At 40.3% G+C, this 24,636-nt stretch overlaps 4 protein-coding genes across 20 annotated transcripts in view; 3 read left to right on the top strand and 1 right to left on the bottom strand.

The window, feature by feature from the left end:
• Positions 1 to 585: 585 nt before the first annotated feature.
• On the top strand, positions 586 to 5,505 carry LOC122885154 (olfactory receptor 52E8-like). Of its 6 annotated transcripts, none has more exons than XM_044215875.1 (4): positions 586 to 668; positions 1,084 to 1,126; positions 5,013 to 5,074; positions 5,165 to 5,505. In XM_044215875.1, the coding sequence occupies exons 1-4, from the start codon at positions 638 to 640 to the stop codon at positions 5,503 to 5,505; spliced, it is 477 nt and encodes a 158-aa protein (XP_044071810.1). In that variant the 5' UTR covers positions 586 to 637. The 6 variants fall into 6 exon arrangements, with proteins under 6 accessions (XP_044071810.1, XP_044071808.1, XP_044071813.1 ...); XM_044215878.1 differs by having other exon boundaries at positions 609 to 715; XM_044215876.1 differs by having other exon boundaries at positions 609 to 808.
• A 1,073-nt stretch (positions 5,506 to 6,578) lies between these two features.
• On the bottom strand, positions 6,579 to 7,649 carry LOC122885155 (olfactory receptor 10AG1-like). Its single transcript, XM_044215880.1, has one exon. It carries the CDS (start codon positions 7,506 to 7,508, stop codon positions 6,579 to 6,581), a length of 930 nt encoding a protein of 309 aa, XP_044071815.1. The 5' UTR covers positions 7,509 to 7,649.
• Positions 7,650 to 17,145: 9,496 nt separating this feature from the next.
• Positions 17,146 to 19,267, top strand: LOC122885153 (olfactory receptor 52D1-like). The gene has a single exon (XM_044215872.1). It carries the CDS (start codon positions 17,199 to 17,201, stop codon positions 18,135 to 18,137), a length of 939 nt encoding a protein of 312 aa, XP_044071807.1. The 5' UTR covers positions 17,146 to 17,198; the 3' UTR covers positions 18,138 to 19,267.
• A 1,129-nt stretch (positions 19,268 to 20,396) lies between these two features.
• Positions 20,397 to 24,636, top strand: part of LOC122885134 (MAGUK p55 subfamily member 4-like) — a 31,410-nt gene continuing 27,170 nt past the window's right edge. For 2 of the 12 annotated variants that reach the window (XR_006380058.1, XM_044215838.1), the window contains exon 1: positions 20,410 to 20,719. The gene's annotated coding sequence lies outside the window, so the exon portion shown is untranslated. Of the gene's footprint in view, positions 20,720 to 24,636 lie in introns of all 12 variants that reach the window. The other 10 variants (XR_006380059.1, XR_006380054.1, XR_006380057.1 and 7 more) reach the window with 10 other exon arrangements.

Genomic DNA, 24,636 nt, shown 5'->3' with positions numbered 1-24,636 from the left:
TTTTTGTCTTCTCTTTGTTACTGAAAGAGTTTGTGCATGCAGTTGAGTAACCACATGAAAACGTCTTGACTTTTGAAATGAGAAGTGGACATTGCTTCTGTGTTCTAAATGGACATTTGGTTGTCAGCCAGCAACTGATTTAATTCTTCAGGTAGAATTAACACTTCAGAATACTGTTACAAGGAGAACCTTGTGTCAAATATCATGTATTCTTTTCATTTCTACAGAGGTGAAGATTATATGGTAATATTGGTACATCAGTCCCAGGTAACAGTCTTTTCAACCATCTCAAATGAAACAGTGCTAAGTGAAACAGTATCACCAAATGGTGCAACAAATATATTTTGTCCATTCCCATAGCTATTTGAATAAAGTTATAGTACTGTACCATTGTTGTTGAATGGGGCACAGAACACATTAGGGGGGTACATGCCACAGTAAAGCAGGTGAAACAAGGCTTTTGGTTCCAGAGTTTGACAAAGTTGGTCATATGTTATTGTCTCTATTGGCAAAGAATTTAATGAGATCCATGGAGGGTGAAGCAGCCTGATAAAAACATTTCACGAACTCAAACTGTGCACTTTCTGAACTATAGAGATGATGTCATTCTACCTGCATTTTAAAGTCAGGTAACTGAATGAATAAGACATTCAAATACAGATTATACGGTAAATCCATTTACAAAGTGAGACTTCTTGACTCAATTGTAATTTCGGTATGTCTGTTATATTGTCTGCCTGTTTGATTGTTAATTTTTGACATTCCCAATGGATGAAGAATCAAATGTAACATATATAACTCTAAGTGGGTATGTAGAAGTAGAAAAATACAGATATGTTTATTTTGTGATTATGTTCACAGTATATATTCTAATAATCTGCTGTAATTCCACTATTGTATGCCTCATTGTGATTCACCGAAACCTACATGAGCCTATGTATATTTTCATTGCAGCTTTGCTAATCAACTCTGTTCTTTACAGCACTGCTATCTACCCAAAGCTTTTGATTGACTTTTTATCAGAAAAACAGATCATATCACATTCAGTTTGTCACTTGCAATTTTTTTCATTTTACACTTTAGGCGGTTCAGAATTCTTACTGTTGGCAGCCATGGCTTATGACAGGTATGTGTCTATATGTAAACCTCTGCAATATCCAACTATCATGAGAAAAACCACTGTCAGTATTTTCTTGGTTTTGGCTTGGCTTGTGCCTGCTTGTCAAGTCGCAGGGTCAACTACATTGAGTGCTAACAGAAAAATCTGTAACTTTACATTGAAAGGAATCTTTTGTAACAATTCAATTTACAAACTTCACTGTGTGAGTTCAAGAGCGCTATCTGCGTATGGTGTGATTATTTTGTTGAATATTGTATTTTTTCCAATGCTCTACATATTTTTCACGTACACAAAGATATTCATAATATCCTATCGAAGTTGTAGAGAAGTCAGGACAAAAGCTGCACAGACCTGTTTACCCCACCTGTTGGTTCTAATCAACTTTTCATTGTTGTGTACATATGATATTATTATACTTAGACTGGAATCAGATATTCCAAAAACTGCACATTTAATAATGACTTTACAGGTGGTTTTGTATCATCCTCTCTTCAATCCAATCATATATGGCCTAAAAATGAAAGAAATCTCTAAACATCTAAAGAGGTTGTTCTGTAAAGTAAATCAAGTAAAATGATCTGCTGTATAAATGCTGACAAATAATGTACAGTCATTTATTCTTAATAATGTGTTGTAGAGATATGATTTGTATGGTCCTTGAAAAGTATTTTTAATGTTTTGTTTTGATAACTAACATACAGTAAAGAGTCAGCTTCATCAATGTAATGATGGATCAATTTGACAGTTATTCAAAAGTCTATTTTATTCTATCAGGTAATCATAAGTTTCATTACTCATTTATAATTTTCCCTTCAATTAGTCGTACCGAAACAGAACTTTGTTACTAATAATGATTCCTATGAGTAACATTATCTCTGGTTATATTAATGAAGTTCAAAATTGAAGATGAGAACATTTTAAATATTGAAAAGTCAACACTTTGAAGCTTTGAACACATATTTATCTCGTAATTTTTTTATATATGGAATTCAAACTAACAAAATATTTTTAGTAGCAATGATCTTGGTGCCCCCCACTGATGTCTTATATTCATTTAACTGCTTATTCATTCAGTGCGTTCAATGTTATGTTTGCACAATGCTCGAGTCCACACAGCTCTGATAAAAGAATAATTAAATATTCAACATCTTGTGTCAGAATGTGGTGGACTGGAATACTGGACTGGGGTGAGATCTGATGACTAGGCAGAACTGGAACAAGTAGGATCCAAAAAAAGTTTGAGTGACTTATAAGACTTATATAAGCCGTCATAACATGACATTTTTCTAAGTAATCGAATCAAAGTTTTGTCTATGACACTGACATTGTAAACTAGCTTTGTAAAAAGTAACATTGTGTTGCACTATTTTGATCACATGTTGTTAAATAAGTTGCTTTCCATGGGTTTTGATCATTCTGCTTACAGCCGGTTCAAATACTGTATATCTTTCTGGTAGAGCTTAAACTGTTGTTGCCGATTGCTTAAAATCAAGTCCCCAACTTGTTAAGGGCCAATATTAGTTCCCCTGCTATTCATTCTATCCATAAATAATATTTATTTTCCAACTCAATACTGAAATGTGTCTCACAAACACGTCATTAGCAGATGGGAAATGGAGAAATAGTTTATTTAACATTAGGCAAGCTAAAATGCCTACTGTTAAAGAGTACTTATAAAGAGTACCGTCTAGACCTGCTGTATAGGAAAAGTGCAATGAGATAACTTCTATTATGAATTGGTGCTATATAAATTAAATTGAATTAAATGAATGATGTTCAAATACTGCAAATACTGATAGCAGCACAAATGTATGTTGGTTCAGGAATGGGTACCAATTTAAGACCGGGCCTCTGTACCCATCTTTACTCAAGTCTTACCAGTGGACTTTTTAATTTTTATAACTGTCTCAATTTAAACAAAAAAGTACCATGTACAGGAAAATATAAAATTGTGTTTTTTGTTGAAACACATTTAATTACAAACATCTTGGCTCACATTTACTTAGCGTTATCTTTTTCTGTAGGATGAAAAGGCTACAGCTATATGTTTCCATTTATTTGTTATATTTAAATTCCACAGATGTCGAAATTCAGTTTTAAAGTCCCTTCAGACCCATAGTCCCACAGAGAGGAGTTTTCACTTATGTTACCTAATTACGACTGTGGGCATGCCCAAACTGCAAGTTCATAATGGCCATAAAGTGAAGATAAACATTTTAAATGTTGAAAAGTCAAGACTTTTATATGTTTAAACTATATTTGTTAATATATGGAATTGAAACTAATAAAATATTTTTGTTGCAATTATATTGGTGCCCCCCACAATGTCTTATGTTTCACACTACCAGTGCATTTAATATTATGTTTGCACAATGCTCTAGTCCACACAACTTTGACAAAAGAGTTAGAGTAATTAAATATTCAAGCTCTAGTGTCAGAATACTTCAGTATGAATCATGGAGAGACATAGTTCACAGCATGAAAATTAATACTGAACTTTGTGGTGAGATCTGGCGCCATACTACAGAAACTTCCTATCTTAGGTCTTAAGTTAAGACTGGAAGAGTCTAAGATAGGATTTTTCCCAATTTGGTATTACAGAAACAAATCCTAACTAACTTTAAGAATCCTATCTTATGTCAGGTTAAGAAATCCTAAATATTCAATCCAACATCGCTTTTCAACTTTTATGTCTGTTACCTAGCAACCAACGCTACTTTTCTCATCTCGCCGAGCTAAACAACCATTGGTTTTTCTCAGTGAAACATTCTGAAACAAGCACTGAAATATACAAAAGAAAGTGGAGCAAAAACAAAGACTCGCATTTAACTTCAAGACAGATGAATTAGAAGTGTTGGTAACTTCTATACAGAAATCCAAATATGTTCTTTTTGGGAAATTTACAACAAGACTAACTTGGGAGATTAAAAGAAGAGAGTGGGCTATGCCACAAGCCTCTCAGTGAATATTTTCTGCCTGTTAACATTTCGTTGGTTGTGTAAAAACAATAAAAGAACAGTCATACAGATTAAACAAGTTAGCTAACACTACCTGGTAGAAAAATTTAAGTTAGGACAGCTTAACAGTTAAGTTATGACAGTTTATTTAAGATTTTGGGAAGTTAGGAAGCTTGTGTAATACACTTTTTCTGTCTTAAAGGTGGTGTATGTGATTCTGGAGAAATCCAATACCATGACAAATATTAGTTATCGAGCGAACATCAACACATCAAGTAATGTAACTAACGTTAGCTAGGTTGTGGGTTAGCAAACTGTCCCTACAGTTGCTGCTGCGAAGCTAACAGCCAGAGAGGACGGACAGAGAGATGGTTTCCCAGAGCAGCACAGCAGCTCCAGACAGCGACGCTCACAACTCTCCTGCTGCTACAGCTAACATCACAACAGCAGCATAACAGCAGCAAACTAGAGAATCAGCTGAGTGTTTGTGGGCAAGTCGTTTAACGTCACCTGACACACAAATCATGGCTGGAACAGTGTTTTTTGTTTGTTTCCCATTTACAGAGCCAGGGCTGAGTACAAACACCAGAGTTTTTTTTCAACGCACACACTGAACGGACAGCTAGCGGACCGTGAGGAGATATTTGCTGAATCTGACAAAAAGGGTTGTGTTGGATTAGAATCGCTGACCCCGCCTTTAAGTTAGGATAGGAACATTGACTTAGGAACTGTCATAGCTAGCCACTGATGCCCCTCTGATCCTCATGTAACCCGGTGTTTCTACCCTACCTTATGTCTCCTGGCTCTCCCCTGTCTGTCATTGTTTTATGTTTGCGTGTCTGTGTTCTGGCCTGGCTTCCTGGTCACCTGACTGCAGCTGATCACCGGCACACCTGCATCCCATCACCGGCACACCTGCATCCCATCTTCATCAGTCTCTACCGTTCACATACCAGGCACTTCCACTCCACCGCCGCCAGATCGTCCCCGTACATGTGTACGCCACTTTCGCAACGGCCACAAGTAAGGCACAATTAAAAGTGTTTCTTATTTGCCAGTCAGCAATTCTGATTTCTCTCCGCCTTAGACACACTCGCTGCCAGTGATCAACGCTCCAGACTGCTCATCGGATCAGTCAGAGATCTGTCACCACGTCAGTCCCGCCATCCAGCCGATCCCGCCTCCAGAGCCTGCCGGCTGTCACTAGCCCTCCGCCTGGTCGGTTCAGCCACTTCCACTACGCCCACCAGTCCAGAGCCAGCTCGCCTCGTCTCCATCCGGAGCGCCACCAGTTCCATACTCGACCGGGCCGGGTCGAGGCGGCCACCAACTACGGCAAACTACTCCCTCCCCAGCTACTATCTGTTCAATAAAGACTGCGTTCAACTTATCGTGTTCTGTCCCGTGTGTTCTGCGTTTGGGCCCTAAAACCGGTCATACGACAGGAACTGTTCATCTGTAATGGCTTTTTTCCTAAATCAGGTCCTAACTCTAATTACCATGGTTACCAAACAGTTAAGATAAGATCTGCAAGTTAGGAAGTTTCAGTACTGCAGCCCCTGATGACTAAAGGTAGCACTGGACATTATAATGACTTCAAGACTTCAATGGGTTTAATTCTGCTTACAGCTGGTTCAAATGATATCTTTCTGGTAGAGCTCAAACTGCTGTTGCCGGTAGCTTATAATCAATTACCCAACTTGGTTAATGTTAGGCCCCCAGCTGTGTATTCTGTTGTGTATTGGTACCAATTTAAGATCGCTCCCCTCAAGTCTTAACAGTGGACTTTAACCTTTTTATTTATCATAACTGTCTCAATTTAAACAAAAAAGTACCATGTACAGGAAAATATAAAATTGTGGTTATTGTTGATAGGTAGCTTGAATCACATTTACTTAGCTTTGTCTTATATTTAGCTTTACTGTAACGAGAAGAAGCTGCAGCTATTTTCTGCCATTTATTTGTTATATTTAAATTTCACAGATCTTCCTGATCCTTCACAATTCAAAGTCTGCCTTATAGTGCCCTCAGTGTTTTTTATTTTAACTTATCTTGCCTAATTATGACTGTGTGGGCATGTACAAACTACAAACTCTCCAGTTAGTTTTGTGCCTCCTGTTGGGGTCAATTCCATATATTAACAAATTACAAGAGAAAAATCAGTGAAACACGGTCAAGTGCTTTTGTGTTCAAGGCTTCAGAGTTTAAATATTAACCAACAGCATTAATTTATCTTAAAGTCTTTACTTTTCAATATTTAAAATGTTCTCATCTTCACTTTATGGCCATTACGAACTTCATCAATACAACTAGAGATAATGTTACTCATAGGAATCATTATTAGTAACAAGGTTCTGTTTCGGTACGGCTAATTGAAGGGAAAATGATAAATGAGTAATGAAACTTATGATTACCTGATAGAATAAAATAGACTTTGAATAACTGTCAAAGAAAAAAAGAATAAATGACTGTACATTATTTGTCAGCATTAATACAACAGATCATTTTACTTGATTTACTTGATAGAACAACCTCTTTAGGTGTTTAGAAATTTCTTTCATTTTTAGGCCATATATGATTGGATTGAACAGAGGATGATACAAAACCACTTGTAAAGTCATTATTAAACGTGCAGTTTTTGGAATATCTGATTCCAGTCTAAGTATAATAATATCATATGTACACAACAATGAAAAGTTGATTAGAACCAACAGGTGGGGTAAACAGGTCTGTGCAGCTTTTGTCCTGACTTCTCTACAACTTCGATAGGATATTATGAATATCTTTGTGTACGTGAAAAATATGTAGAGCATTGGAAAAAATACAATATTCAACAAAACAATCACACCATACACAGATAGTGCTCTTGAACTCACACAGTGAAGTTTGTAAATTGAATTGTTACAAAAGATTCCTTTCAATGTAAAGTTACAGATTTTTCTGTTAGCACTCAATGTAGTTGACCCTGCGACTTGACAAGCAGGCACAAGCCAAGCCAAAACCAAGAAAATACTGACAGTGGTTTTTCTCATGATAGTTGGATATTGCAGAGGTTTACATATAGACACATACCTGTCATAAGCCATGGCTGCCAACAGTAAGAATTCTGAACCACCTAAAGTGTAAAATGAAAAATATTGCAAGTGACAAACTGAATGTGATATGATCTGTTTTTCTGATAAAAAGTCAATCAAAAGCTTTGGGTAGATAGCAGTGCTGTAAAGAACAGAGTTGATTAGCAAAGCTGCAATGAAAATGTACATAGGCTCATGGAGGTTTCGGTGAATCACAATGAGGCATACAATAGTGGAATTACAGCAGATTATTAGAATATATACTGTGAACATAATCACAAAATAAACATATCTGTATTTTTCTACTTCTACATACCCACTTAGAGTTATATATGTTACATTTGATTCTTCATCCATTAAGGTTGTCAAAAATGAGCATTAATCAATTAAGCAGGAGGATAATATTACAGACATACTGAAATTACAGTCTCACTTTGTAAATGGATTTACCGTATAATCTGTATTTGAATGTCTTATTCATTCAGTTATCTGACTTTAAAATGCAGGTAGAATGACATCATCTCTATAGTTAAGAAAGTGCACAGTTTGAGTTTGTGAAATGTTTTTATCAGGCTGCTTCACCCTCCATGGATCTCATTAAACTCTTTGCCAATAGAGGCAATAACATGTGACCAACTTTGTCAAACTCTGGAAGCCTTGTTTCACCTGCTTTACTGCGGCATGTAATGTGTTCTGTGCCCCATTCAACAACAATGGTACAGTACTATAACTTTATTCAAATAGCTATGGGAATGGACAAAATATATTTGTTGCACCATTTGGTGATACTGTTTCACTTGAGATGGTTGAAAAGACTGTTTCCTGGGACTGATGTACCAATATTACCATATAATCTTCACCTCTGTTGAAATGGGCTGAATATGTGCTTTTCAATCAAGGTTCTCCTTATAAACATACAACCATCCACCTTGACTATTGTCAAACAAATCCCATGAAAAGACCAAACCATTAGTCAATCTTTCATTAGTGTCCAACTTCCCTACCCTATCTGTTCCTTTTCCTTGCCTCCAAGCCACTTGGGGCTAAAAAGAAGAAGGCGTGGTCCCCATGGCTTCCAAGGCCATCGACGTTCTTACTGTCCAGCTCCTCGGCCTCTCTCCACTGCACAGCGCCACAGAGCCTCAGCTGCCAGAACCCCTTGCAGCCACCTCTGCCCTTCAGTCATCGGTCTGCCCTGAGCCACAGCCACCGAAGACGCTCCTGCACTCCAGACCTGTCCCACCTGTCCCAGTCACCTGACTTCTACATCCACCTGCTAACCTGTTCCTCATTCCCCAATTACCCTCCGCAGTATTAATGTCAGCCCATCTCCACCTGCTCATGGCCAGACTGTCAATGTTGCTTCATGCCTTTGCTTTCCAGCCACCTGAACCTGAACCTGAACCTGTACCTGCACTTGTACCTGCCTGCAGTTTTTCCTGCCCCATTCCTGGGAATCTGTTGCATTCTCAGTTACTTCCATTTGGACTTGCTACCCATGCCAGTAAGCTCATGTATCTTAATTTTACCAATAAATCACTGAACGGTTCCTTTTACCCAGTTGTCTGCATTTGGGTCCTTTCCGTTGTTGCCTCGTACACACCTGGATGACAGTTGTAAGCCTGTTACATTCCTGAACAGGTGTAACAGATAGAATAAGGGTCTTTTGCCATGATAATCATAGGGCAGGAAGGGCAGTGCCAACAAGTCCTCCAAATGTAACACCAAAATACGTTGTTTGTCCTTGCAGTCCAGAATGACAAGTGTTTTCTGATGTGATGCCACTAACGGAGGGACGACATCATTTTATTCTTGCCTCCCAAAACAGTTTCAAATCTCTAATCTCTTGCAGTCAAATTGAAACATTGTTCTAAATGTTTAACTGCTGTAGATGGGCAGTGTGGAATCCAACAGATGGGCATGAAAAGTCGGCTCCTCTTTTTAATCATTCAGTTTGTGCGTCCATGTGGATTAAGTATGTATATCTTAATTTTGTTGTTATCATGCAGATGGGCCTTGTATTTGTTTTCTTGTAGTGGTTTGATGTTCCGTTTTCCAGTATCACTTAATTTATTTAGCTAATTAAAGGCCGATGTTTGCTTGCGCCGAGCTGTTGGCATTTCTTTAATCTATGACCAAGTGGTGTGATGTAGTTTTTGTTTATTTATTTGCTTAGTATTTCATGTATGTTCCTATTGCTAGTTTTAATCCTTGATTTATTTATTTTTTTGCTTTCTTGGAAATTGTTATTATTTCTATTCCTGATGTGATATTTATAAGCTTAATTGCCTTGTTTCAATATTTAATGGTAGCTGTAGGAAATATATGAGTGTTATTATTTGCATTTGTCACCTACAGTATAGCATCCGTCTCTGTTGTAATTAATATATCTACATTTTTAACCACAAACAAATATCCTGTCAAATAGTCAGCAATACAAACGCTATTGTATGAAGCCATTCTCTTCAACTTCAACTGCAATAACCAAGTGCTTAAGGTTTGGGAAAGACAATATACATTGTTTAACAAGACAACGTTGACTCACAGTAGGAAACAGGCAACAAACAGATGTCTCCCGTGTTAAACAGACGTTTTGTTGACCCATCCATCTACCCCAACCTGCTGTCACCTGACTACTTCCTTTTTGCTTTCGTCATGATTCCTACAGGCACTACAGGGCTTTGTCACTTGAACGTAAACACATGTCGTTTCGGGGCACTTGCTGACATTCCTCTGTTCTGAGGCTTATCTTGCAAGGACAGTCTCACAATGAGAATCTGATGAGAAGACAAGAGCCCAAGCCCAATGACCCCCCTAAAGCCTAAGGCCTGAACCCTCGCAGATTTTATTGAAGTCACCTGGTAAGTGCTTGAGTGCGAGAGGCTGCAAGGGCTCGAAATGGTATAAACTGGGAATGGGACAGCACTTTGTGGCATATCACGTTACCTTGACAACCGCAAAACATGATAGGGGGCTGAACAACCATGTGCCAATCCTCAGCATGTACATGGATGTGGAGCGAGACATGAGGATTGGCTTTCAACAGTCTTCTAAACATTTTGCACCAGGAGAGCGATCATGGCTGGGGACATCATTTGGAGGTCCTTATTTTTGTTTTTTGGCTGGCCCATGGGTTGTCTTACCGGGTGACAGCACGGGCTTTTGATGTGCCAAAGTCAACCATTTTTAGAGTTGTGCAGAGGATTGCCAAGGAGAATCACAGATGCAAGTCTAAGGTAATTTTCTTCCCCAGTCCAAACACCTTGGAGGAAGATGAGGATTTGGACAGCTGGCACAGCATGAGGCCTTCAATAAGGCTGTGGGGGCGACATACGAATTAAACCAAAAATAACCAGTTAGATTATTTTAACTACAGTTTCACTCTAACTTCAAGGCATCTGTGACTCCTCTGGGAGATTTCTGGAGGTTCAGTACATGATAACACTGTGAGTTCATCAACGTTTGTCTGTCTCAGGAGCCAATACTTGCCTCAATATCGTCATCTGGGTTACCAAATATATCTAACTTATCATCTTCATATGACCGTTGATGGAAATCAACCACAGTATCATCCCCTTCAAAAATAATTCATGCCACTTCACTGATATACGTTTCTCATATACATTTGAGAAACCGCCCTGTTTATTTCAATTTCCTGTGCTCCCAACCTTTTTTTTCTCCTGGGAAATGGAGGCCACCCTTGTCTTACAAGGAATTATAACCCCTTTCAGACACCCATGGCAGCGCCCGTTCTATAATTGAGAGGACATTTGGGCTCATGGCACTGTGGTGGGCCACCTTATGGAACACAGGAGGTTATGCCCAATTTCTGTTCAGAACTTGCCCTGGCCTGTGCATTCCCCCACAATGTGAGCCTCACACATGGAGATGTCTGAAGAACCTGGTCCCCCTGCTCCACTTGACCGACATAAGATCCAGGAGAAGAGTGGGGCCCACATAGGGGACAGGCTATGTGCACCCATATCGACACCCTAGCACCTTCAGGCCTCATTAGGCCTCATTAGATATGTGAGCAGATGATTTTTTGTTGTACATTGAAATTAATGTTGGGCTGAGTCAAATCCCCTTCAGTTTACATTAATACCAGCTACCACAACCCTGTTTTACCATTAAAAAATTTCTGTCCAACTTGTTGAAATCATTTAATTTTGTGGTCATAGAGCTTTAAATAACTACAATACAGCCTTCTGTGATTTTTGTTTGTTATTGATCTAAAAGTTTTTACTCCAGAATGACATTTCAACTCCCATTCTGTTTTGCACCCACAAATCTCCCTTAAAGCAAACTCTTTCAATATTCATGTTGGAAATCTCGATTCCAGTGGTAGAATGTAACTAAGTACATTTACTCAAGCACAAAGTATAAAGTACTTTACAAAGTACAGTTTTGAGATACTTGAGAATTTCCATTTTATGCTACTTTATACTTCTACTCCACCACGTCTCACAGGCAGATATTGTACTTTTTACTTCCCCATGTTTGTCTGACGGCTTCACTTACTTTACAGATCACAGTTCTTCATCCCCTTCCTGTCCAGTGGAAACCTCGTATCTCCAGGTGTTTGTGACGAGCTGAAGGATGAAGAGTTTCCTTCACGTGCTGAGGAAACTCTCCTCCTCCTGAAGCTGAATAAACTCTTTAACCCCTCCTCGGATCAGCTGGGAAACGCATCGTCACAGAGCTGAAAACAGGCTGTTTCTCTGATACGTGGTTCTCACAGGACAGCGACGCTGCAAACACGTGATGACCTTATAGACCATGATGCATTGCTGCAGATGAAACTACCCAACAGGATATAAAGCAGTTAAAATGAGCTCAACCTGAAACATCTGCAGCAGTAAAATGCAACACACACATGAATGCAGCAGGAATATAATAAACACTGACAGGAAGCGTTTTACTGCACAGGGACGACTTTCACTGTCACACTTTAACTACATTTAGCTGATTATACTTCATACTTTCACTTCAGTAAGGTTTTGAATGCAAGACTTTTTCTTGTAGTGGAGTATTTTCAAATGTGTGGTGTTAGTACTTTTACTAAGTAAAGGAACTGAATACGTCTTCCACCACTGCTCAAAGAACTCTGCACTGAGACGGATGAAAAGCAGCTCATGTTTAATGTCATACAGCTTTTAACTGAGGAATCATTTGATTTAAGGAAACCTGTGTAATTTATAGCCACACATACTTACAAAAAAATCTAATTAAACAAATCCATAGGGTTTAGAAAAATATATTAAAATATTTAAACCCAAAAAATGAAAAGGCTACTTGTGTTTCTCCACCAACTTCCCAAAGACACCAATAAGGGTATTCAGGTTTGTTTATTTTTTTGTCTTTGGCCTTTTGGGAGCCCCAGACAGTCGGTTTGGTAGTGGATGGCCCTGGAGCAGAGGTACTGGGCGCCTCATCAGGCTCCTCTGCAATATCTGATGAGGAGTCAGCTGCTGCGGCGATGATGTTAAGAGGCTTGATGGACTCCCTCTGCCACAGAGCTTGTTCATCGCCTCGAAGAAAGGCTAGTTTGTCAACTGCACTTCCATAATTAAGGCTACAGGAATAAATATCCACATATTTTTGTGCACTTTTGGAGTGGAGTTTATTACACAAGGTCGAAGGGATACATACAAAGGGAAACTTGTTTTTTCAATGTTTATTTATGAGGGCCTGTTATATGATCTGCCTGCCTTTTGATTAACATTTTGTTTTTTGAGAACCTTGATGGATGCTGAATTAAATGTAACATATGTAGAAATCTATCATTTTTGTGCACTTTGTTGTGTTTTGTTTTTTCAGATTTTATTACACATGGTCAAAGATACAGATTAGGGCCATTGTAGGTTGAAAAAAAGCCGGGGACGGGGGGTAATATAAAAACTGAATTTCCGAGGTTAAAGTCATACATTTGCAAGAAAAAACTATCACATCTTATTTTCCAATTCACACACATGCTCTGCTGTGCCCGATAGTCTGCTGCAACACATTTGTCCGCCCCCGTCTGTTGATGCGTTTGATCTACTTTCCTCTTCCCTGCAGAAGTGCAGTTTCCAGACATTTGACTTGACTGACGACAAAACAACAATACGAATCAAAGTTGAGCCGGTGACTATCGTCAGTGGGGAATCGATACGAATGTCAGGGTTATTCATGAGGAGCCAGGATGTGAGGTTAAGTGACCCAAAACACTTTTACACTTTTACAGAAGGTCAAAGAGGTCACAATATGGTAACAAAGTGAACAGACAGTGCATCCTAAAAGTGATGTCAGCTTTTTACTGTGTGTGTGTGTGTGTGTGTGTGTGTGTGTCTCCGAGTGGGTTGAAAGAAAGAAGCGATTTCCAATTAGTATGATACAGTTTATTTAGATAACACCAATGTTAAGTCACAGAAGCCCACAGCTCATGTAAGGATACTGTAATGAGTGTCATTAGTGTCCTCTGCTGTGACCTCCCATGTGCCTCCACCGTGGCGAACAACAGGCCAGAGCTCAGGGGACAGGCCTGACTGCAGCCAGTCTGGAAACAGCTAATTACGACCCAGTGGCCACAGTGTGCCGGCCTCAGGGGATGTCCCGGTAAGAAAAATACCTCTCACCTCTGTAGGTACAAACAACTGTCAAAATGATCCAACATGCTGTAATATTACATGGCTCCTGGCACCACAACAGTTTCACTTTAACTGCTTGTGCAATAAGTAGCAAAGTTAGGTGAAGTAACTATCACACTAATTATGTTAGAGGTGGTCAACAGGTCATTATCTCTTTTGTCCTTTGAGAGTAATTAAACACATTAACACAACTCCAGCCTGTGAACCCCACAAACATGACCTTTAGCCAGCACACGCTAACAACAGCAAGGTAATAATAATAATATAATATAATGATACACTTGGAAGCATGATACAGTTCACTTGACCACATGGCTGAATAAAATACATTAATTACTGATAACAATCTACAAAGTTAAATCAATGAAGTGAATGTCACTGCCTTTATTTTGAAAAGAATCAGGCTTTTTGTGGTTAGTGTTGTTGAACAACTCAGAAATCTGATAGGTGCCTTTAATCTGCAATGACATACTCGCTCTCCTACAAATGAAAATGATTATATTAATGCATTAAACTTAGTGATGCATTAATGCTTAAGCATCGTTTTAATGTTGCAGCTGGTAACAGTGGGGCTAATTCTAACTACTTTATATACTGCTGGGTAGCTTAATATATGAAAAGACATCATAATTATTTTTGATTATATTTTATATTAATAATCTGAATCTGTAAAAGTAACTAAAGTTAGCAAATAAACGTAGTGGAATAATAAGTACAACATTTCCCTCTGAGACGTAGCGGAGCAGAAGTAGAAAGCAGCATAAAACTGAAATACTCAAGTAAAGTACAAGTACCTCAAACTTCAGTGCGGTACTTTAGTAAATGTCCTTAGTTACTTTCCACCGCTGCACAAAAGAATTTTTGAATTTCCTGTGATAAATCAGATGAAGGACAAACTATTCTTTTGCCACCATGAAACCATTAACTACTTGGTTTGTGTTGCAGTGGGTGCATTGAAACGTATATCAGTGAAGTGGCATGAATTATTTTCGAAGGGGATGATACTGTGTATCATAAAATGATAAGTTACAGATATATTTGGTAACCCAGACGACGATGATGAGGCACGTATTGGCTCCTGAGACAGACAAACGTTGATGAACTCACAGTGTTGTCTGTGCATTCAAAGGCCTTTGTTGGTGCCACCATTTGTTTTAAATCACTCAGGATCATTCCAGTTTATTATTAGAACTTATAATGTTAATCCATGGTTTCTCTTGGTTATAATAACTGACCCCATCGAGGGACTTAACAACTGATCCGACAGATTGTGAATGAACCAGATTCTTTACAGGCTGATATTCAGACTCCACTGTATTTGGAGGTCAAACTGAAAGTGAGCTCATCTGAACGATCGCTGATAAAGGCTCGTAGTCCCGACAGGGGATCCTGGCAGTGGCCCGAGCAGCTGCAACAGCTGGAAGTGAAAAACTGAAACCTGCCTCTTCAGCCAGGCTTTTGATTACGACTGGTTACTTGAATTTATTCTGATTATTTTATTCACTTATTATATTGTTTTCTTGTATTACAAGAAATACATTATTAGTAACAAATTAACCAGAAGACAACGCATTCGCTGGAAACAAGTTAACCACTTTAATTGCTTTTGGTTTAAAAAATGTGCAAAATGCAAAAGTGCAGAACAACAATCAGCTACAATTAAAATCAAATAAATAATAATAATAATAATAATAATAATAACAAATAAATGCAAATGTAAAAAACTGACAATATAAAATAAATTAAATAATGGCATAGAATGAACAGAGGAAGCTGTAACAACAATAATGGTTCAAGAATAAAACATAAAGCTGAATAAATATATTTTTTAAAACTATGTACAGATGTGCAAAAATAAACAACTTAAATTTAGACTTTTACTCTTCTCATCTCTTCCTTTTACAAACCACCTCAACGTCCCACTTTCTCCTCAGAATCTGTTTCCTGCCGTTTCTGGAGGCAAAGTTGTTTTTGACAGATTCAGCTGATAATGTGGTTTTACTCACTGCGTGGGAGACAGTCGCAGAAAGTCCCGGAGAAAAGCTCGGGGAAGCAGCTGTGTGCTGTTATTGAACGGAGACGGGGCGGTTAACCGTTTGTCCTCAGCCTTAAAGTCGTTTCTCTTGGAAAACTGAAAAATACTGTTTGAACATGCTGAATGCATTTCTTTCCTCACGAAACATTTGCTAAACTGATTGTTTTGGGCATTTTGAAACCTGTGTTACTCCCAGCCTCCTGCAGACCAGTGGAAGAGCGTGGGACCATTGGCAGGACTGTGCACACTCTTTAAAAAACTCCTCCATGGCACTACTAGGGGTCAAAAAGCTTTAACTTCTCCGATATTCTTCTCGACAGTAAATAACTTCCACCTCCTGTGAATCTCTGACTTCTATTGGTCGCACATTGCGGAGGCCAGTGTTTTATTTAGCCCTGTAACGAAGTACAACTTTAAAGCCAAACCACAATGGCTCCCTAACCTTAACCAAGTACTTATTAACCGTGATCTTTCCCTTTACCATAACCCTACGGTTGTTTTTGTGCCTAAACCTAAACAAACCTTAACCATAGCAGTGTCAGATTGAAAAAGGCTTTTATTTGTGCAATGGGGATTTGTTCTGACAAACAATGTCGTCCTGCCAACAGGGGCATCAGATCAGAAAGCACGGGTGTCGTCCTGGAGCACGACTACAAACAACGCACTGTCGTTTAATTTAGAGCAGAGGTTTTCAAACTGTGGGGGGAGTAAGGCGGCAGGGAGAGTCGCGAAGCAAAGAGAGGTGAAAGGGACGGATGCCGGCAGTGTTGTAAAAGCAACAGGAAGTTAGTTACTGTAGTTTGGCTGCTGATTTGACGGCTCACCAACACTGTCAGCAGCTGAGTCATAACTCAGTCAAATCTAAGTCTAAACAAAGAGGAAGTAAAGTACAAAATACATGAGAAGTGAGTATTACAAAATAAAACAGGAAACATGGATAGAAAACATGAAACCAAAACTAAGAAGCAGAACAGGACATGACAACTTCCTGTTTACGGCCCCCAAAATATGGGAACTGTAGTTTGAAAACTTAGAGGATGATTATTCCACAAACAGAAGAAAGACATAAAATAATAACAGGAGTTTAACTAAAACCCATTAATGTAAAAAATGTTCATGTTGCATTATCAATATTTTCTATAAGGCTGAGTGTCCCATCGACATGGGACCGCTGAGGATTCATCTGATGAACTTACTGTTGTCATAGTGGCAACAAACAAACATGTGATCCGAATTCCCAGTGCTTGTGTTGTTTCACTCAGAGATATCAACACACGGTGCTGACGGAGAACAGACTGCTGCAGAGATGCAGCTGCCGTTCTCCGGAAAGGGGCCTCTTTACCTCTCCTGGATGTTTGAAATGAACTTGAGTAGCAGCATCTGATGGATCAGGTTTATAATGTTTCTGCGGTGAGAGTTTTCACTCTCTCTGCATTCAGTGAGACGCTGCATCACAGAGGCACTATCTTTTCTCTCACTTTGCTGTGTTACTGTGTGATTCTGTTCCTTAATGTCTCGCTCGTCATGACCATTGTCTTAGACGAAAAGTTCCACGAGCCCATGTACATTTTGATATGTGTTTCTTGCATCAATGGACTTTATGGGACGGCAGGTTTCTACCCAAAGTTCCTCGTCGACCTCCTGTCGTCTTCTCAGGCCGTCTCGTACGGGGGTTGTCTCTGCCAGGCGTTTGTAATGTATTCGTTCGTTTGCAGTGACACTTCTATTCTGGCAGTTATGGCTTATGACCGGTATCTGGCCATATGCCGGCCCCTGCGGTACCACTCTGTGATGACGAGGAAGAGGCTCGCTCAGCTGGTGTTTCTCTCTTGGTTGACGCCTTTCTGCATTTTCTCCATTAACATCCTGCTGACAGTCAGACTGACGTTCTGTGGCGCAGACATTCAGAGGCTCTTCTGTGTTAACTGGCTCATCGTTAAACTGGCTTGCCCCAACATGGACACTTTTGTAAATAATGCATTTGCATTCACGACACTATCTATTTATATTTGTCATTGGTTCTTTATTGTTTGGACTTACATATATCTTGTGAAAACGTGCGTGCAGTCCAAAGAGGACAGGGCGAAGTTTGTGCAGACATCTTTGCCCCAGTTGATCTCTTTAGTCACGTTCTTCGTCATCGTGGTGTCTGATTTGATGCACATGCGATATGCCTCGAAAGAATTACCTCAAAGCTTTCAAAACTTTGTTGCTATAGCTGTTCTCTTTGTTCCTCCAGTTATGAATCCTCTACTGTACGGATTCAAACTGACCAAAATCCGCAGTAGAATTCTTGTTTTGCTTCATGTGATACAAAAATGACCTGTTTTATCTTCAGTCTTTATCGTCTCTGTCATAAGCAAATGCAATGTCCACACTGTTTATCACTCATTATCTTACAATGACTAATTTATTTTATTCTACAATAGAGGCCAGACTGAAGCTTCATACCTGCAGATGACTTTACGTAATATTTATATTTTCTGTATTTTGTGAACGTTATTCGTTATTAATTTTACAAATACAGGAAACTTCTTTCCTTTTCAGTGTCTGTAGCCTTTAATACACATGTACAGAGGCAACACAGTGATCAGTAATACATAGTCACTTTTCTCATCATGAATAATTATAATAATAACTTTATTCATACAGCACCTTTCAAAAACAAAGTTACAACCTGCTTTACAGTAAAAACAAATAATAAAAGTGAATAAGATATAAAATAATGCACAATGCGTCTACATAATACTGTGCTGAACACAGCAACTCACACTGACTGAATGTGTTTTTACACCTTTATGAAATCTGAAGAGTTGGGAATCTTAAAATACTATTTGTGCAGAATAAATACTTTCTGTGGATAGTCCGCCTACAGATAGTTTCCAGAGTATCTGTAACACAAATAAAACCGTTTTCTAGGTTTGTTTAGGTTCAGGCACAAAACCATGTCGGCCAGGGTTTGTTCATGAACTGTCACATATATACTGTATATATATATATATAGATATATATATATATCTATATATACTGTATGTATATATATATATAGATATATATAGATAATATGTTGAACAAAGCGAAACAGTTGAAATGTTACAAACACTGTATAAACTCTCTGCAGGCCGACTATCTGAATAAAGTGTTACCAAAGTAAACACATACACAATATTTTAAACATATTAGGTCTTCATCTTAAAAAGAATCATTTATTTTATTCTAAAACAGAAATCAGATTGAGCTTTACACACTGCAGGTTTCATTACATTATATTTGTAACTTCTGCATTTTGTGAGCAACAAACCTTTAATACACAGCTTCACCTGATGTTTCTGCTTGTCTCAGGAGTTTTGCATGCACTGACTAAAATGAACCATCAGAGAATTCACACCTTTATGAAATCTACTGACTACAGATACTATGTATGCAAAATACATTAAAAAACAGTATTTAAATATTTTGTCTTCATTTTTTAATGCTGTTTTCAGCATCCACAGTGTCCTGTGTTTGGATGCTGTTCTGTTACTTTTATCTGTTCTTATATATACATGCATTCGAGGTTCAAGATGCAACTTAATCACCCATAAAAATATGGTACTGACAGTCCCATCCTCGTCGCTGATGACCGAAGCACAAGAAATAAATACCATAAATAAAGAAACTCAAACGTAAAAACAACATGAAAGAAGGATCCAAACACCAACACGGACACAAACAGATGCAAAGGTGTACTGTTGTGCCTCCTGTGTGTGACACGTGGTCCGATGAGCTGAAGATTGTTTCCACCCTGGTGGACAATAAAGTTGTGTTTTATTAAGAAATTAGGTTGTCTGAGTCAGTGTCTTCGTTTAAATCTCGTCTCAAAACACATTTTTATCTGAAAGCAGACCCTGATTTTACCTGAACTGGCTGTTTATTTTACTGTTTATTTTATTGCTTTTCTGTATTTCATGTGTTTTATTTCTTTATATTTCGTCATTCACTGTGTTATTTTATTTTTCTTGTTGTGAAGCACTTTGTACTTTGTTTTGATAAGTGCTCTATAAATAAAGTTTTATTATTATTATTATTATTATTCAGCTGTGTTACGCAGCTGCTCCGTGATGTGAGACTGGCAGCATGAAAACAAGGCTCCTCTTGTGGCAGCCATGTTTTCTTCTATCTGCCTGTTTCTATGGGCTCTCGCAGTCTCTCTTTCTGAAGGATCAGTGTTGATCTCCGAGGAGGTAAACCACTGACCATTACCCCGTGAAAACGACCATTACCCTGTGATAACCCCGACACACACACACACACACACACACACACACACACACACACACACACACACACACACGTGCAGCTGATAACGGCCGGCCTCTTGAAGACCCAGATGTTGCAGCAGGATTTAATGCATCACAGCCACAGTTGTTGTGTGTTTGTGTGTTAACACTGTGTTGCCTGCTGCTGAGCATGTCTGACCTGCCGTGTGTGTGCGTGTGTGTGTGTGTGTGCGTGTGCGTGTGCGTGTGTGTGTGTGCGGCTAAAAGCAGCAAAGAGTTAAGAAGCTTTGTGATCTGCTGAAGTATTTAAAGTGAGTGACAGAGCGAGAAAATGATCGAATGAGGAAGCTACACAATGAAAGGGTGAGAAGGTGAAGAGACGCAGAGACGCACCAGAGAGACAGATGGACTGACAGGAAGGCGGCAGGCTGGGACAGAAAAAGATTTTATTAAATCCCAGAAGAAAGCAAAGACAAGCAGAGAAGGGGGGGCAGGAGAGAGGGGGGATTAAGTCGGGTTAGAGAGGATTAGTGTCCATGTTGGTTTGGTTGTAGAATCACATCCCTGTCAGTCACCACTGGCTGCTGCTGAGTTCACACACTGAGACATCAAACTGGACCAGAGGAAGAGGAGGACGAAGAGGAGGTAAGCTGGTCTTATTTTACTCAGGTGGTTTGACTGTGTGTGTGTGTGTGTGTGTGAGCTGTTATTCTGACCAAGAGTTCTACTTGAAAGAGTTGTGATGCTACGTGAGGCTACAGCCACGCTAGCAGCTCTGAGAGGCTAAGTGCTAACGTCAGCATGCTAACATTCTCACAGTCACAATGCTAACATGTTGTTATGTTCACCACGTTCACCATCTTAGTTTAGCATGTTAGCATGCTAGCAATTGCTAATTAGCACAAACACAGCAACAACAAGTGCAGCTGAGGCTGATGGGAGCGCCATCAGTTCTGCAGGTCAGAAACCAAAGTGTCGGACACGTTAACATGTCGACCTGATGGTGGCGCTAGATGGAAAGTCAGAGGATCAGCAGAGTTATTACAATATATCGTCGTGGCGACCCATCCAACATTTGCACTTGTGGAACAACACAACGCCGAGTGATGTCACTCTGCACTACTGCAGCTGTCTCTGTGATGCAGTGATTTTGTCCTGTTGTGTCCAAACCGATTATAAATTCCCAAAATCAATAATAAATATACAGCTGCCTCCTCAGCGTAGCCCTGCCAGGATTAACCAGGAAAGAGGACAAAACTCACACAGTTCAACAGAAAGGCTGCGACACGGCGGCTGAGCAACGTCAAGCTACACACATTCAACAACCTGCCACTCCTCGCAGAATTAACAGAATAAGGAATCATGACTTATCGATACGGTGCACGGTGGCAGAGCGGCTAAAGCTCCTGCCTCCCAATAAGGAGATCGTGGGTTCGTGGGATCGATTCCCGGACCAGACCAACATCACACAATCTCTCTGGGTGGAGTCTGCATGTCCTCCCCCGTGTTACCGTGGGTTCTCTCCGGGTTCTCGGGTTCTCTCCGGGTTCTCGGGTTCTCTCCGGGTTCTCCGGCTTCCTCCCACCGTCCAAAGACATGCATGTGTAGGTTAATTGATAACTCTAAATTGCCCGTATTGAATGAATGTGAGAGTGAATGGTTGTCTGTCCTTGTCTGTGTCTGTGTTAGCCCTGCGACGAGTTGGCCACTGTCCAGGGTGTACCCTGCCTAAGGCCCAAAGTCACTGGGATAGGCTCCAGTCACCCGCGACCCCTAACGGGACCAAGCGGTAGAAAATGGATGGATGGATGGACTTATCGATATAAAAACAATGTAAACACCACAGCAGCTGCAGCCCACAAACACGTTAACACCGCACACACGCACACACTCACTCACACACACACACACACACACACGCTGGCTCTGTGCACGGTGAGTTTGTTGTTGTGCTCACCTGTCTGCACAGCCTGCCCTCACTTCAGTCTGTGCACTTTCAAGAAAATCAACCTTTCAGTTCATTTAAGACATTTCCGCTCACGCAGAGCAAACTTTTCATGTCATGAAAAATTAGCTTAAATTCTCCGTCTGAACCTTTGAAACGTTGTTTTGCTGCGTTGAGCTGCAGCTTTGTTGAACAACATGGAAAACTTTAGCAGACTGAGTTTCGATCAGTTTTGCTCTCAGGTCTCAGCTGCGGTGCAGCGTTTTGTTTCTGCAGCTGAAGCGTTCTGAGTAAGCTTTGGAGGGCGATTTCACAAATGTCCACAAACACAACTGTTCATGAATATTGGAGCATTTTGTCTCATCTGAGAAACTAAACTGAGGGGAAAACGTGAATAATCAGGAACGCTGGTGAAACACGCCGGGAAATTACAAAAACTTCAAAACTAAAAGTAAACTTTGAAATGTGGAAGGGTTCAGGGCTGAACCTGAACCTCTTCCCCATTTTCACCACAGCATCAGTGAGAAACAGTGTCTGAGTTTGTGCAGAGGCTCTGCGAGGCTGCGAGATGTGCTCAGCTGACTTTCGATGCCTTTCAGGTGCATTAACGGAAGCTCTTCCTGGACAGTGCGAGTGGAAACGGAAGCTGAGCCGAGATAAGAAGCTAAAGAGGAGACGTAACCTGAAATTAGCCCACGTTCGGTAACCTGCTGCTGTGAGAGGACGCACCAAAGGACACGGGATGTCTTTCAAACACTGAGCTTTTTCTCTGTGTGCTGCTGTTGTGGGGAATGGGACACAGGACTTGGAGATGATCGGCAGAATAATGTGAATATGTTAGATAACAGTTTTAATCTAAAAGTAATAAAATACATGATATCAAGAAAGCCGCAGTTCACGGAGTATTTTTAGACTTAAAGCTGCAGTAATCCGTAATTCATATTAACAATGGATCAAAAGATGAGGTTTCACTCATAATCATGAACCCACAGAGAAGCATTACCCAACTCTGATGTTTCCCTCAGCTTTACGGAGCTTTTTAGCCTCTTTTAGCTCCTCGCTTTGGTTTTGCAGCACGTTTCCTGTCTGATTCAGTCCCAGTTGTTCCAGCAGCAGCAGCAGCTGTTTCCATCAAACAAGCTCTGACGAAGCCGCTGAACACGAGCGGCTCAGCAGCAAACAGCAGCCAGACGCAGTCAGAGAGCAGCTGCTGGACGTAGCGGAGCATCTAGCAGCTAAAGAGCCAGATGTTTCCCTCAGCAGCTGCTGGAGACCAAACACAGAGCTGACAGAGAGAAGACCGGACTGACGTCCATCAGGAGACACAGACACGCCTCCTGATGAAGCGTCATGTGACTCTGACACGCCTCCTGACGAAGCGTCACGTGACTCTGACACGCCTCCTGATGAAGCATCGTGTGACTCTGACACGCCTCCTGATGAAGCGTCGTGTGACTCTGACACGCCTCCTGATGAAGCGTCACGTGACTCTGACACGCCTCCTGATGAAGCGTCACGTGACTCTGCAGCTGCTGGAGGTGGAAACGAGCAGCTGTTTGATCACAAGTTCATCAAATGAACTTTAGAAGCAGACGATATGTCAGTGTTGTGTTCGCAGCTTGTTTCTGTTTCCCAAAGTTGCCGAAAACATCGTTATTACAGGTTTAACCAAGTAGCCTCAAAGAATCAGCCGGCTTCAGCACCAGCATCCACAGCCGCAGAGCGGTACAGTGGGCCTCGCTCTCACACGTCTTCTTCACTTAAACAGGAATAAAACCAGTTCATGCACAGCACATTCCACACTGAAGAATAATTACGGTTTCTTAAAACGTGTTGTCGTACTCTCGGTCACTGCTCCTGTCACTTACGATAACATCACCGAGATCTGGGGACACGGTGACGTCACCAGAAACAAGTCAGACGAGAAACACGAGCAGAGAGGAAACAAAGCTGTTAAATTATGACCCCAACTGTCTGCTGTAAACCTCCATCACAGCTGACAGACCCACCCACACATCACAGTGTGTCTGTTCAGTGAGGGATTATCAGCGACACTTCAGTCAGTCAACGTGTAGTCAATTTAATGAGGTGAAAATATGATCCATATTACAGCTTTAAGAGAAACGCTGACATTATGAGCCAGAAAAGCCCCATTTTGGGAGGGAGGAGGGTGGAGGGTGGAGGGTGGAGGGTAAACTCAGATGGCTAACACGCCCGTCAGTGAAGCAAACACGGAGAGGAAAATGCTGGAATGGAAAAGCAAAAGTTTGTGTTTGCACATCTTACTTTCCTGCCCGTCACTGCAGTCAGGTGTAAGAACATTTAATATGCAGGTGTAACTCACACACACGCTTTTCAGAAAGAGAAAACAGGCAAACGTTAGCTAATCTGAGTTCTAACAAGCGCTCGCTTCCTGTGTCACCTGCGAGTGGCTTACAGCAGCTGCTAACCCGAGGTGAAGTGCGGCCCCTTGTTTTGAAGGCGCTGTATGAAAGCATGATGATGGTAACAAACGTAACACCGCCGCGTTTCACACTTTCTGCCGGGAGATCTTTACATGAACATATTTTGTAGTTGAGTAATAGTAAGTGATGACATTGGTATTATTTAATAAAAG

This window comes from Siniperca chuatsi, linkage group LG12 (assembly GCF_020085105.1).
Source record: "Siniperca chuatsi isolate FFG_IHB_CAS linkage group LG12, ASM2008510v1, whole genome shotgun sequence".
Taxonomy (NCBI): Eukaryota; Metazoa; Chordata; class Actinopteri; order Centrarchiformes; family Sinipercidae; genus Siniperca; species Siniperca chuatsi.
This window is presented reverse-complemented; position numbering and strand designations above follow the sequence as displayed.